This window comes from Ostrea edulis, chromosome 8 (genome assembly GCF_947568905.1).
Source record: "Ostrea edulis chromosome 8, xbOstEdul1.1, whole genome shotgun sequence".
Classification (NCBI taxonomy): Eukaryota; Metazoa; Mollusca; class Bivalvia; order Ostreida; family Ostreidae; genus Ostrea; species Ostrea edulis.
In genome coordinates this window covers 36,444,100-36,457,032 of record NC_079171.1, presented here as the reverse complement: position 1 = coordinate 36,457,032, position 12,933 = coordinate 36,444,100, and the positions used below count along the sequence as shown (strand labels likewise).

General features: G+C 35.3%; 1 protein-coding gene across 1 annotated transcript in view; it reads right to left on the bottom strand.

The window, feature by feature from the left end:
* The window catches only part of LOC125662565 (uncharacterized), an 18,644-nt gene extending 6,037 nt beyond the window's left edge, over nt 1-12,607 (bottom strand). Inside the window, exons 1-2 of the mRNA XM_048894810.2 lie at nt 12,301-12,607; nt 664-837 (exon numbers count right to left, since the gene is read on the bottom strand). Coding sequence (XP_048750767.2) covers nt 664-837; nt 12,301-12,592 — 466 coding nt within the window. The 5' untranslated portion in view covers nt 12,593-12,607. The remainder of the gene's footprint in view (nt 1-663; nt 838-12,300) is intronic.
* Between the last annotated feature and the right edge of the window lie 326 nt (nt 12,608-12,933).

Genomic DNA, 12,933 nt, shown 5'->3' with positions numbered 1-12,933 from the left:
GGATAACTCCGTTTACCTGATCAAGATAAAGGTCTCACGGCGGGTGACTGGCCGACAGGTGATGCTTACTCCTCCTAGGCACCTAATCTGGTATATCCAGGGGTCCGTGTTTGCCCAGCTATCTATTTTGTATTGCTTGTGGGAGTTATGAGGTTGATCACGGTTCGTTATTTACGTTACCCCGGTTCACGGAAAGTGATGAAAAAACGATAATATTTATTACGATATCAATATTTTCCGTCATCATGTTAATAATGATGGTGATCATTACGTTGAAAATATTTTGTTTTCAATCAGATCTGTGAGGATCCTGGTTAGAATACATGTCGGCCCTCAGTACCCCTTGCTTGTCGTAAGAGGCGACTAAATGGGGTGGTCCTCCGGATGAGATCGCAAAAACTGAGGTACCGTGTCACAGCAGTTGTGGCACGATATAGACTCCTCCCTGCTGAATGGCCATAAGCGCCGAGCATAGGCCTAAATTTTGCAGTCCTTTACCGGCATTGGTGACATCTCCATATGAGTGAAATATTCTCGAGAGGGATTTTTAACAATATTCAATCAATTATATATATACATATTATTCCCGGCATATAAATGATATCTTGAAATGTGCTCACTCTAAGATGGTGTATTATATTTCACTGAAAACTAAGCACCTACCTAAGTGGGCCCTAAATAAATCGTATTTCTGCTGTGAATCAATTCGAATAAGATCCCCGCCATCTGCATTGCAAAAGTTCACCGCATCCGGGTACTTGGTGTCCATGGCAACATACTTCAGACAAATCTTGAAATATTTGTATTGATAAGTAGTATATCCATCTGGACACGCGGCTGAAATGAGAGATACCTGTTACAGTACATATGTATGATAAACATGTGTACTATGTACAATAAAATATGCGGTATCAACTACTTCCATAATAGCTTGAATTTCATTGGATGAGACTACATGTGCTGAATGTTGATAAATCTCGAATAAAATTGTAAAACAGAATAGCATGGGTTAATTTAAATATTATTGATATTTCCGACGGAGACCTAAAAATAGGTTACTCATGAATGTAGCAGATGCAGGCTTAAACACGGTGTTGAATATTCAACAAGCTAATTAGAAACGTTTTAATGGATTTAGTTCGGATGACATACCCCAATGACACATAAATAATACGGCGGTCAAACAAAACATTCGCAAAACAAACGGTTTGCTTCCATAAATGAAGATCTTTGTAATCCGCCGTAATGACATTTGGACCATACTGTAAGATAGTTAAATATACCGGGGATTTCAAAACGAGGTTTTTGTTTAAAACTAAGCAGGGAGCAGTAGTCTGACTCCTATAATCAATACATGAGTGCTGGTCATCTCAGTGACCCTGAATGCAGTTGTGCTTGAATCCCGATCAGAGACGATATCCTCTGTCTCCAAGAGTTCTGCAACACCATGCCACGTACAGTGTGTGCCTCGGGATGATCCTAAGTAATTACCTGTACCTGACATGCATTTGATTTATTATAAACATCAATATGATACTTTCAACAACAACCAAAAAAAAAAAAAAAACGAATCGCGGACGTCACACAAACGTCGAACTTGATAAGCTTTTGTCGTAAAGGCCAAGACAGATAATGGAAAATGAAAGTGTGCCCTCATCTATTAACAAGCAATTCAACACAAAATAAACAGATGATGTACAGAGGTATAAATCTCATATAGGACCGATACGAACACCAATTTATAAAAAAAAAAAAAATGTATACAGAAATGTCACTTAATCGATTCGAACTTCAAATATCTCATATTAATAAATATTAACGACAAACGGCAAACTAACAACTTAGCTTTATGATAAACGGGATGATTTCAGCTTTTTTAACGTTAACGTCCCATATTTATGTAGCAATATTCCATTATCACCTGCATATGATGTTTAAATCTCTCAACTGATTTGATACGCAAGAGCTTGTTCTTCGTATGATCATTTTCTTTTAAAATCAAGACAGGCTACTCACAAAAAAGTTGATATTACATAAACAAACGCATGTATTTTTCTGAAAATCTGTACACGCATTACTCACTATATGAAGATATGCACCTGGTATTTTCATATCAATGGGACATTTTTTCTTGAATTGACAAGCTTTTTTTTTTTTTTGCTACTTATAGACTTAATCGTTTTGTTTTTACTAAAAAGAGTATATTTTAAAAATTCACGAAGATATTTCATGAAAACATTGTAAATACATTGTTCTTAAACGTGTCCATATGAGTGAAATATTCTCGAGAGGGACGTTAAACAATATACAATCAATCAATCAATGTTGTTCTTAGACTGAAGTTATGCATTTCTTATTTTTGAATTAGAATATTCAAGGTATGAGAAAGTTATGCTAAGTTATGTTTAATTCAAAAGTATATCTTTGGCTGGAGAATATTTTTTTTTAAAATGAATTAAAAGGTTTGAGTCAGACCGTTTGCGTACATATTTTATCAAAGTAAAATAACATTTATGTACCTTACATTTTGATTTGTAGTGAATGTATGAATATATTCGTTTTCCTTTGGCGTGGGGTGTTCATACTAAAGCAATTTTTGAATCATTTACCAAAAGAGAAATAATAAACAATTTATTTCTCTGAAAATCCTATTTATTGGTATAGTGTTTATATTGAGCATCATTAGATATTTTAATATTTGACTGATTCGTTGATTTTTTTTAAACAATATTTTAAATAGAAAAAAATAATATAATAGATGACCATTTGATCAGACAGAAAACGTAAGTCAAAATTTTGATTTTAGTTATATCTTAAGATTTATCTAGCACAGATGTTAAAAAAAACTGCAAACATATACTGAAAATCCTATTTGTTTATAAAAATTATTTCAACAGTTAGCTGGATTTAAAATTCAGACTTAAAATATTCTCAGTTTATAGTCTTGGGGCCAGAAGTTGTCTAATCAAATGGTTTGATCTGAGGAAGTATGTTTTTATCCTTTATATCGTGTGCCCCTGGGGTATTAGCCCGGAATGGAGAGTTCTAGTTTCTTAGACATGGTTAGTAATTTAAGCTTTTTCAATAATAGTTAATTTTATCGGAGACTGAGCACATTTATGATTAATATATATTTGATGCAACTGACTAAATGCATAATATCTGTACATTCGAATGATAAACAATACAAATTTCTAGGAAAATATGATTTTATCATAATTCAGTAATGGAGGAGGGGATAAAATCTCAATTTTGCAAGTGGAACGTTTCTGTGGAGTTTTATGACTAAACAAACTATATACACAAGGAAAGGGTTGGTCGTTATGGGATCCTTGAGACTCCGATTGTTATTAACACAGGTACTGGGGGCATGGATCATGATCATTCCACCCCACCCACCCACACACCTTATCACCTCATATTTTTTTTCTAATCTGGGATAGACTTATTTTTATATATAAATTTCATTTTTGGAAATTCACGGAGGTATAAACAGCAACGCCCCACTTCGGAATACTTTTCATGAAGCGCACAAGAAGCGTCACACTTTATTCCCTCATGCATTTTCAAAAATAAAATTCATTTCTTAATTGAGCATATGGAGACTAGCTTGCTATATTCCATTATCTGTATAGTACAAACAGCAAAAGTAGACATTTATTTAATAAAGGACACATCTCATGTTTTCAAAATATACAAAATTACAAGCATTTTATCTTCCTTATGTTTATAGTAATTAATTCTAATAGTTTGTTCGCCGAAATATTGCGATAATTAACCACAATACAGACTTAAATCTAAGCTCCGATTTCAAAAAGTCTAGTTAACTAGATAGGGAGTCACATGGTACAGTGACGTCATATGCGCCCTTTTTCGATCAACTGATTGTGAAATTAGTATAAGATATTATTAAAAACTCAGTTTTTAGGGGCATAATTTATTCATCATGGGCAACATTTAAATCGATGTTAAAAAATGTCCCCGAGTCTTAATGTTTCCGTCACCAGTGCCTACAAATAGCAATGTAAATACCCAAATATAGCGAGGAAAGCGAGTATGACATCGGTAATATTGCGAGTAAATAATGTTTTTATGGGTCGCTGTCTACACTCTGTTGGGTAATTTTAGTCCTTTATACATCTGTAATTGGCGCTTTACATGTTTTTTTTTCTAAAATAAACACTGCAATTATCTATTATTTTTGGATTAGACAAATTTCTGGGTACGAGTTCGTCTGGGTACGAGTTTTCCTGATATCGCTGTCACGGGTGAATTCCAGAGAGAGAGAGAGAGAGAGAGAGAGAGAGAGAGAGAGAGAGAGAAAGAGAAAGAGAGAGAGAGAGAGATAAAACCACAAGTTAATAAAAATAATCAATTTTAAAGTGGAAATCACAATACATGTATTTTATTTTACGAAAGCAATCTTATCATTTTTGAATTGTGATATATAATGGCGCGTAAAATAGCGAAAGTCAAGTTGAATTTCATCGCTTTCAAACTCGAAAACTTTCATTAAAACACATTTGAAGTACTTTTAGGCATGAAAAGAATTAATTTTGCTGACAAAATGAAAAAGTTTAGAAACATGCGTTGTGTCTTTCAAATAAGGATGAATATGCTGAAGACGAACACGTATTCGCGAGAACATTTATTCGCTAAAAGTAGAAAAGAAATATGTCTGTGATGAGCAATATTTGCATCTGTGGAAAATATACACTTTGAACAAGAGAAAGTGGTTTCAGTCGCTTCCGGTAGTGATATTTTGGCGGGAAAATGGCTGGAAAAGTCACTCCGTCCCCATATGCTTTGTATAAATATTTTCTGTTTACAAATTATGTAATAGAATGGAAAATCCATTTATGTTCGATAAATAACAAAATATTGTTTGAAGAAATAAACAAAATGGCATTAATTCATCCAACTTCTCTTTACAAATAATAATCATCAACGGGAAACTGATAATAACTGCTTTCAGACTGGGTAATTATCATCCAATAATTTTATCGGGCGATTATAATTATGGACAGGATTTGTACAAAAATCGATGAAGCCCGTGTGATTTGTCGGCAATTAGCTAATTATGCATTTTCTTCAATCGTGATGTTACATTAGGCAGATTAAAAGATTCTAATCATCCGACGCAATTGTCTCACGTCCACAGCGTCAAGTTACACGTCACCACGTCTTTGCTGGGCCGAGTGTAGTTTATAATGTAATAGACATGCACCGGAATGCCATTTCTGTTTCCAATGGCAATATCGTTTGTGTAGAACAGATGTCTCCATACAAGAATCAATATGTATCCTACAAAATTTTTAAATATTTTCAAGGGTTTCACATTTGAAAATTGGTATCATTTATTTATTCAGCTTATTTTCATTTTTTTTTTTATTTCATGCAATCTGTCTATGGGCCACAGATTATTATTCTTTTAAACCTAGGGGCTGAATTTACATGGGCTGAATCACCTGGGACGGAGTGACTAAGGGGCGGAATGACTTGGGGATGGATTCATCATAGGGCCGGAACGACCTGTTACCTCTCCCGATAGTCTCGCGGTTATTCTTCTTCCTGTGAAGAGAATGGCCGCTACTACGGTATTGTCTCACTTTGGTTAAAAGCACGTGCGCGAAGGATAGTCCACGCCGCTATTTACAAGTTTAAGATCTGGTAAAATCGTACACTCCTACAAATGTACTTATGGTGTTTAAAATCCCTGAATCCTGATCCTAAAGGATTCCAGGGTCGTAGTTCTACTTAATCATTATCATTTTAGGACATTATTTGCACGAAATAGGGGAAGGAACGATAGGCATTTTTCTGCACGGAATGAATATATTTTTTTAAAGGACATAATTGAACGGTGTGACATTCGTACGGAATGGAACAATTTGAAAACGGAATGGGTTCCGCATGTTTCTTGACAAAAACAGCGGTACGTTTATTCCAATACTCTATGTACGGGGTCTAGATGGATATGTTTTCACCTTATGCGCATACATAAGCTACATGTTACATGCTTGAGCCTAGTTTTGAACTGTTAAATTGAATTGTCAAAATTGAGGAGCAGAGTATTCTGTACTTATTAAGATCATTTCTTGTAACATGGATTCGAAAATAACCCACATTTTCATCTAATCAGCAATCGCTAAATATTCTACTTCTAAAGGTGATGCACTTCATCGTGAAGAATTTGGGTACCTGTAAAGTGCGAAACAAAATCGAAACGAAACGAAATTTACCGAACCGAATCGAAATCTACCGAAACGAAACGAAACAGATTGTACATGTATAACCGAACTTTTAAAATTATAATAATTAGAAATGGTATCTTAGGCCCCAGTGAAAGTGACACCACATATAAATAAACTTCCCTTTGATGTAGGCTTTGGGCTTTACTGTTACAAAGTTTTAAAAGTTGGAAAGGAGGGGGGGGGGTGAGTAAGCACAAAGTACATATCCGAAGTTGATTAAATACCATGTGAAAGTAGTTTCGGATCAATAAATTTCAGAACGGAGGGTTACAGTCTCAGAGGTCTTGGGAAACACACTAAACGAGGGGTTGGATCGGCCTTTGGGTGTAGATACATTGTTTGAAGAAGCTGGTGTCCGAGAGAGTTGAAAGCAGGAAGAGCTCTTAACCTCTTATTTTATCTCTAACTGCTGATGTGCGAGTACTTTCAATAATGAAAAAAATAAATAATTAGTATACCATATTATATGAATGCAATTCGGTAAGATATATATACATGTATTATTAAAAATTATTATTGATATGTAGTGACTCTATAGATAATTCTATACATTTGGGGTGTTTCTAAGACGTGGTATTGAAAACAGGACGGAAAACGGAAATTGTTTTATGCAATAATATCAGGAGGAGGTCAGCATTTTGTAAAATGAAAAGGTTTATGAACAAGGGAAGCATAAATTACAAAGAGAACGGGAGGACATACTCAGAATCTACCGTTTGATATACTACATATAAATACACAATATCCACATGTATATGTATACATAAATCTGTCTTTAGAGCAAAAACACTGAAACTTGTATTTATGCCCAAACGCGGATCCAGCGCCGGCGACCCCACCCCTCGTTAAGTGTGTTTCCCTAGACCTCTGACCTGTGAGACTGTAACCCTCCGTTCTGAAAATTATGGATCTGAAACTAATTGCACATGGTATTTAATAGGATATGTACTTTGTGCTTACTAACCCCAACCCCCACCCCCACCCCATTCCAATTTTTAAAAATTTGTAGAAGTCAAGCCCAAAGCCTACATCAAAGGGGAGGCGAATTTTATTTATATGTGGTAACTTTCACAGGAGCCTAAGATACCATTTTTAATTATTATAATTAAAAGAGTTTGGTTGTACAATCTGTTTCGTTTCGTTTCAGTGGGTTTCGTTTCGTTTAAGTAGATTTCGTTTCGTTTCGGTATATTTCGTTTCGCACTTTAGAGGTACCCTGAAGAATTTATAATGCTCACGGTGACGAGTAACAAAGACAAATGAGAGAAAACTACAAAAAAGAGAACACATTTGAATAGCGCAGAACTTTAAATCATCCATTACAAAATGTTACAAGTAAGCTAGATCATAGTCGCTTCGCTATCTCCGCCCCTTCTTAATCGCTGAAATCTTACTTCATACAATCCATGATCTAACTATTATAATACCTAAACTTCAGTATTACAGATTTAATCAATGTATCAAAATTAATTGCATTCAATGTGTTATCATAAACTTTTTCATTACATTAACAAAATCTACATGTTTTAAATGATGAGTAGATGTCTAGATTGGTGACAATCTCTACCAGAGGGCGCTCTCAAGTTCACATTTCCCTCTGTCATCACCTAAAAGCCAAGAATTTTGGCAAAATCAGGAAATCGTCTTGCTTAGTGCTTAAATATAATTTACTATTTGATCCGAAAACAATTTCTTGTCTTGGCTTTGACCTTATGTACATTTAATTGTTTAAATTTTCACACATTTAGAGACATCATCAGCTGTTGTGATTTTACTGATGCCTGTCGTATAGTGTTCGTTCACGTGTCAATACTTGCCTTTACACGGGTCCTCCTGAGACCCTGATGCTGGGCATTTGGTGAAAAAACAATCACACTACAGTTATTGACTGGGTTTGAATACAACATCTGTTTTGTTTGACCCCAGAACGGACCAGTTGCTCTCAGCTACTGCCTCGAGAAACAGATCCGATCTTGGGTCAAATTAAACAGCTGTTGTCCGAGGACCCAATCTATAATTATTTTGCTATACACCTTTACTTTTAGGTTTTTATTAGATGCACATGGTTTGTGACTGTGAACTTTGATCGGGGCAGTGCGATTGCATAAATTCATCATTGTATCCACTAGTCTAGGAAAACATATCCAAGATCTTGATTAATGATTATATATAACGTGTTTCTGTTCTTTTTCGTCTTATAAATTCTGTATTTCACCATCAACCAAATCATTGAATCTTGCCATTACGTAAACAGCAGACCAAGAATCACGTGACTTGCGTATAACAGCTTAAACACGAATAAAATAAAAATAAGTAAACTTATTTTCATACAATTGATTCTAGAAGAAGATGAAATCATTTTCTATGTTCTTGCTGTCCCTACTTTGAAGAATTAATTGAATTCATCTTCATTTCCTGCCGCAAAATGTGCATCCGCCATTTCTAGTTTTCCAAAGGATAGGAAAAGAAAACTCAAATAAGCACCATATGATGTCATCGTTCAACAGTCTTTTTAACAATCGATTTTAAGTGTTTCCAGTCCAACAGTCGCCATATCGAAATGTTGGACTTTTATCGTAAGGAGTTATATAGAATTATATTTTTACATTAAAACAATGATTTTTAAGACTATTATTGATTGCAAACAATGCTTTTCTACCTTGCTCAGCAGCATGCCTTTGCGTTTTTAAAAATTTCCCGTTGGAACACATAAGTATTCCTATATAATTAAATTCATTTACAATATCCAAAAGAACATCATCATAATACAATTTTTCGTTTTCTTCAACTTCACTACCATTTCTAAATATCATTATTTTTGTTTTCTGCACATTAACACTCAAATCCCATTTTTTCGTGTACTTGGATAAAGTATTTAACATCTTTTGTAACGTTGTACCCGGGTTCTCTCTTCCACCAATAAAAACTGGGCGCCACCAGATAACTGAAAAATTGTTGAGTGTAGCGGAAAACAGCAAAACAATCAATCAATCATTCGATCATCATACAGTGGACAGGAACTCAATCATTGTCATTCATAACAAATCTATAAACGGCCCAAACTAGGTTTTTCTACTACTGCCTGTACAGGTCCACACTTTTCTTGCAAGAATTGAAGAGAAACTTGTTAATTATGATGGGAGATTGACAGACCATACACACACGCATCCACCGGACCAAAAAGAGATTTCTAAGGAAACACCATCTCGATGTCGTTGAGCGTTGGGGTTTTATTCAGTGTTGCATCAAATAATTTTTGAATTCATTTAACTTAAGCTAATATGTTACGTGTTGGCAATTCAAGTATAGTTGATCCGTCCGAGCGTGTTTGATTCGTCTACTGATGTTGAAATCTTGAAATTGTAAAACGTGGTGTTCTTCTTCACCCATTCAAATTATCCCTTGCTTATTTACTTCATCGAGGATGCCAATTTATTCTGCTTCTACGCATGGGCATATATCAGTTAATAATCTAAACAGTTATCGACATTAATCTACAATAAATCCAGTAAAGTCAATCAATCTTTTAAGGCAACAGAAGTTTTCCATTAACAGAATTCGCGTGTTCACGGCATTTACAAGTCCACGGAAATCCGAAAACCACAAGGTTCTCAAGTCCCACATTTCCATGATATACTTCCCGTCGTCTTATTTACATTTTCTTTTGAACACATCCAACTTTTTCTTATAAATGTGTACATGAAAGGTGCAGATAACAAACAGTGGTCAATCTCATGACTCTTATAAGCAATACAAAATAGAGAGTTGGACAAACACGGATTCCTGGATATACCAGAGGTGTGATCAGGTGCCTAGGAGGAGTAAGCATCCCCTGTCGACCGGTCACACCCGTCGTGAGCCCTAGATCTGAAACAAAGTCCTTTTTTAAAAAGGCCAAACAATGATTACACGTAAAACATGTACCAAGGGAGAGGGGAAGTAAGGATCTCCGGTTGATGTCCTATATTCACCATGATGGTAAACAGAGTAATCCATAGTCAAAAGCAGTGGATACATAACGGCATAACAATCGGTATGAAACACATCAGACAGGATTCGAACTAATGATAAGTGGTATTTACAAATTAGCTCATTATAACGACTACAGAATTGGCAAAATGTCAAGTTTAAAAGAGACTGTTCAAATTATTTGTTAACAGCCTCTCTTGGTTCAAAAATTGATCATAAGCAGAGCATACTCCCGAATCATTTGTGAAATATCATGAACAAAATAATATGCAGGTAGTGATGGAATTTTGCTACATAAATAAGGGAACATGGTGACGGAGAAGCTGAAATCATCCCGTTTGTCATATAGTTTGCCGTTAACATTTATGTTCCTTGAGCTCTTATCTCTTTCAGGTAATCATTATGAAATTAGTATGGAAAGTACGGTCTAACAATCGATATGGAAGATGTCAAATAACATTCCATACAACGATAGACTGCACTTAGAAACAAGATCATTATCACCACAAACCTCTCCTCATCTGAATATTTACTGTATTTGGAACCAAAAATATTAATCGTTTTATACTTCAATTTATTATGTAAGAGTATTTATTATGACGTGATTTAGGGATCCCTGGTTCACGTCATGTTATTCAGTGTCAGTTGTAAAATCTCAAATTTGCATTCTTACTGTCTCCTTTGTCTCAATATAATTCATCTTTCTCTTCACTGTCATTGTTGATTATTTCGTTTTGACATTTTATAATCTTAATATGAAATCCTGAAGATTATTGTAAACTGGTTCTTGCTGATGCCAGTGCTCCACTAAAGGATGACATGTTAGTTCCCGCTTCTTTTATTTCCTCACCTAGTCGCTCATTTTACCACACTATCAATAGTCATCTCGCTCGTCTCTATTATATAATTAATTTGATAATTCACCATTCGTCGTTCTCCTCCTGTTAGAATCATATCTGACCCAGTGGTTCTTGAGAAGATTTTAAAAGATGTTTCCTATACATGTGTATGTAAAACTTTGATTCCCTATTGTGGCTCCACTGGGGGCTATGAGTTTTACAAAGTTGAGTATGCACTACGTCAGGAAGCTTTCATTTAAATATAAACTTTTCTGGCCCAGTGGTTCCTGAGAAGAATATTCTTAAAGATGTCCCCTATATATTTGTATGTAAAAAAAAAATGATTCCCTATTGTGAACTCACTATACACATGGATGGAAGTTTGTTAAAATCATGGTCCCCAGGGTAGGGTATGGAAAATTTACATCGTTATAACGATCTAGTTCGTCAATACAGCCTCGCAGGTCAAATGCTGTCTGACGTGTTTCATACCAATTGTTAAGCTGTTCTTGGCACACTGATTTTGACTGCGGATAACTCCGTTTACTTGATATAGGGCTCACGGCGGATGTGACCGGTCAACAATGGATGCTTACTCCTCCTAGGCACCCGATCCCACCTCTGGTGTGCCCAGGGGTCTGTGTTTGCCCAACTATCTATTTTGTATTGCTTATAGGAGTTATGAGATTGATCACTGTTCGTTATCTTCACCTTACATATGGAGAGTCACGAATATTTTGCGTCTATTAGAATCGTAACGTAACATAATTTTGCTTTTACAATGAAGATGTTAACACAATTTTTTATAACACTGTATCGGCCAATAAAAGCATCTGTATACATATCGTAACCTTAGTGACGATACGGAACAGTGAAACATCTCATGAATTCTATAGAGAATACGAAATTGGAGGTAAGGCAAACACGGAATCTTGCACCTACAAGAGGCAAGATCAGGTTTGGACTTCTCGATAAAAACTCAAACATAGGTTATTTTTTATTTCTGCAGTCAAAATTTAAGTCAAATCTCACACTTAAGTATTAAGTGTTAAAGTTTTGACTTTAGTCCCCCCTCCTCCCGCGAAATCTAGGCCAGGTGACTAGGAGGACTAATGATACCCTGTTCATCATACAAGCAATCACAATTCTAGTCATTTACCATGCAATCCAGTCTGCGATGAATTGATATCAAATTCTGAATTTAAGGAAACTTCCTATAAATATACTTCAATACTTACGCGGGATGTATGTCTTCCATTTTGTTCCGGTTAGCGCACTTCCTGTCTGGTCAGTACAACACGCACACGACTGATCAGGATTGTTATGGCTAAACATGTAAAAGTAATTCATCTTTTTCAAACAAGTTGAAAAACAGCGCCATGTGCTTTTGACGTCGTTAACTCGAAGGCATGTCGTGGTGGGGAGACTGTGCGTTCTTACTGCATAATCGAGGTACACGCCATTTTGAATAGTTCTTTGAAAAACTATACTAAAAATCATGAGGCAAAAGAAATATGTTCTCGTGAGCATCCCGGCGATTTGTTTTCTTATGATTTTTTTTACCCACTGCTGGCTATATAAAGTCCTATATTGATATTTTAAATATTGACATTGGATATGAAATCTATGGCGGGACACCAGTGTTAGAATTCTAATTTCTTATGCAATTTAGTTTCGAACTTCATTTTTTTAAATTCTAGCTGTAGGATGCAATAACAATTCTGATTGTTTTGTTTTGTTTTTAAATTTTCACTTTGATTAGGATTTTTGAAATAGCATTTCTATACTATTTCATTTTATCTATTTTTGTTTTGATCAATTTCAAGTGATCTATTGCAATTTGTCAGCGTCCGCCGTCGTTTGCCCTCCAT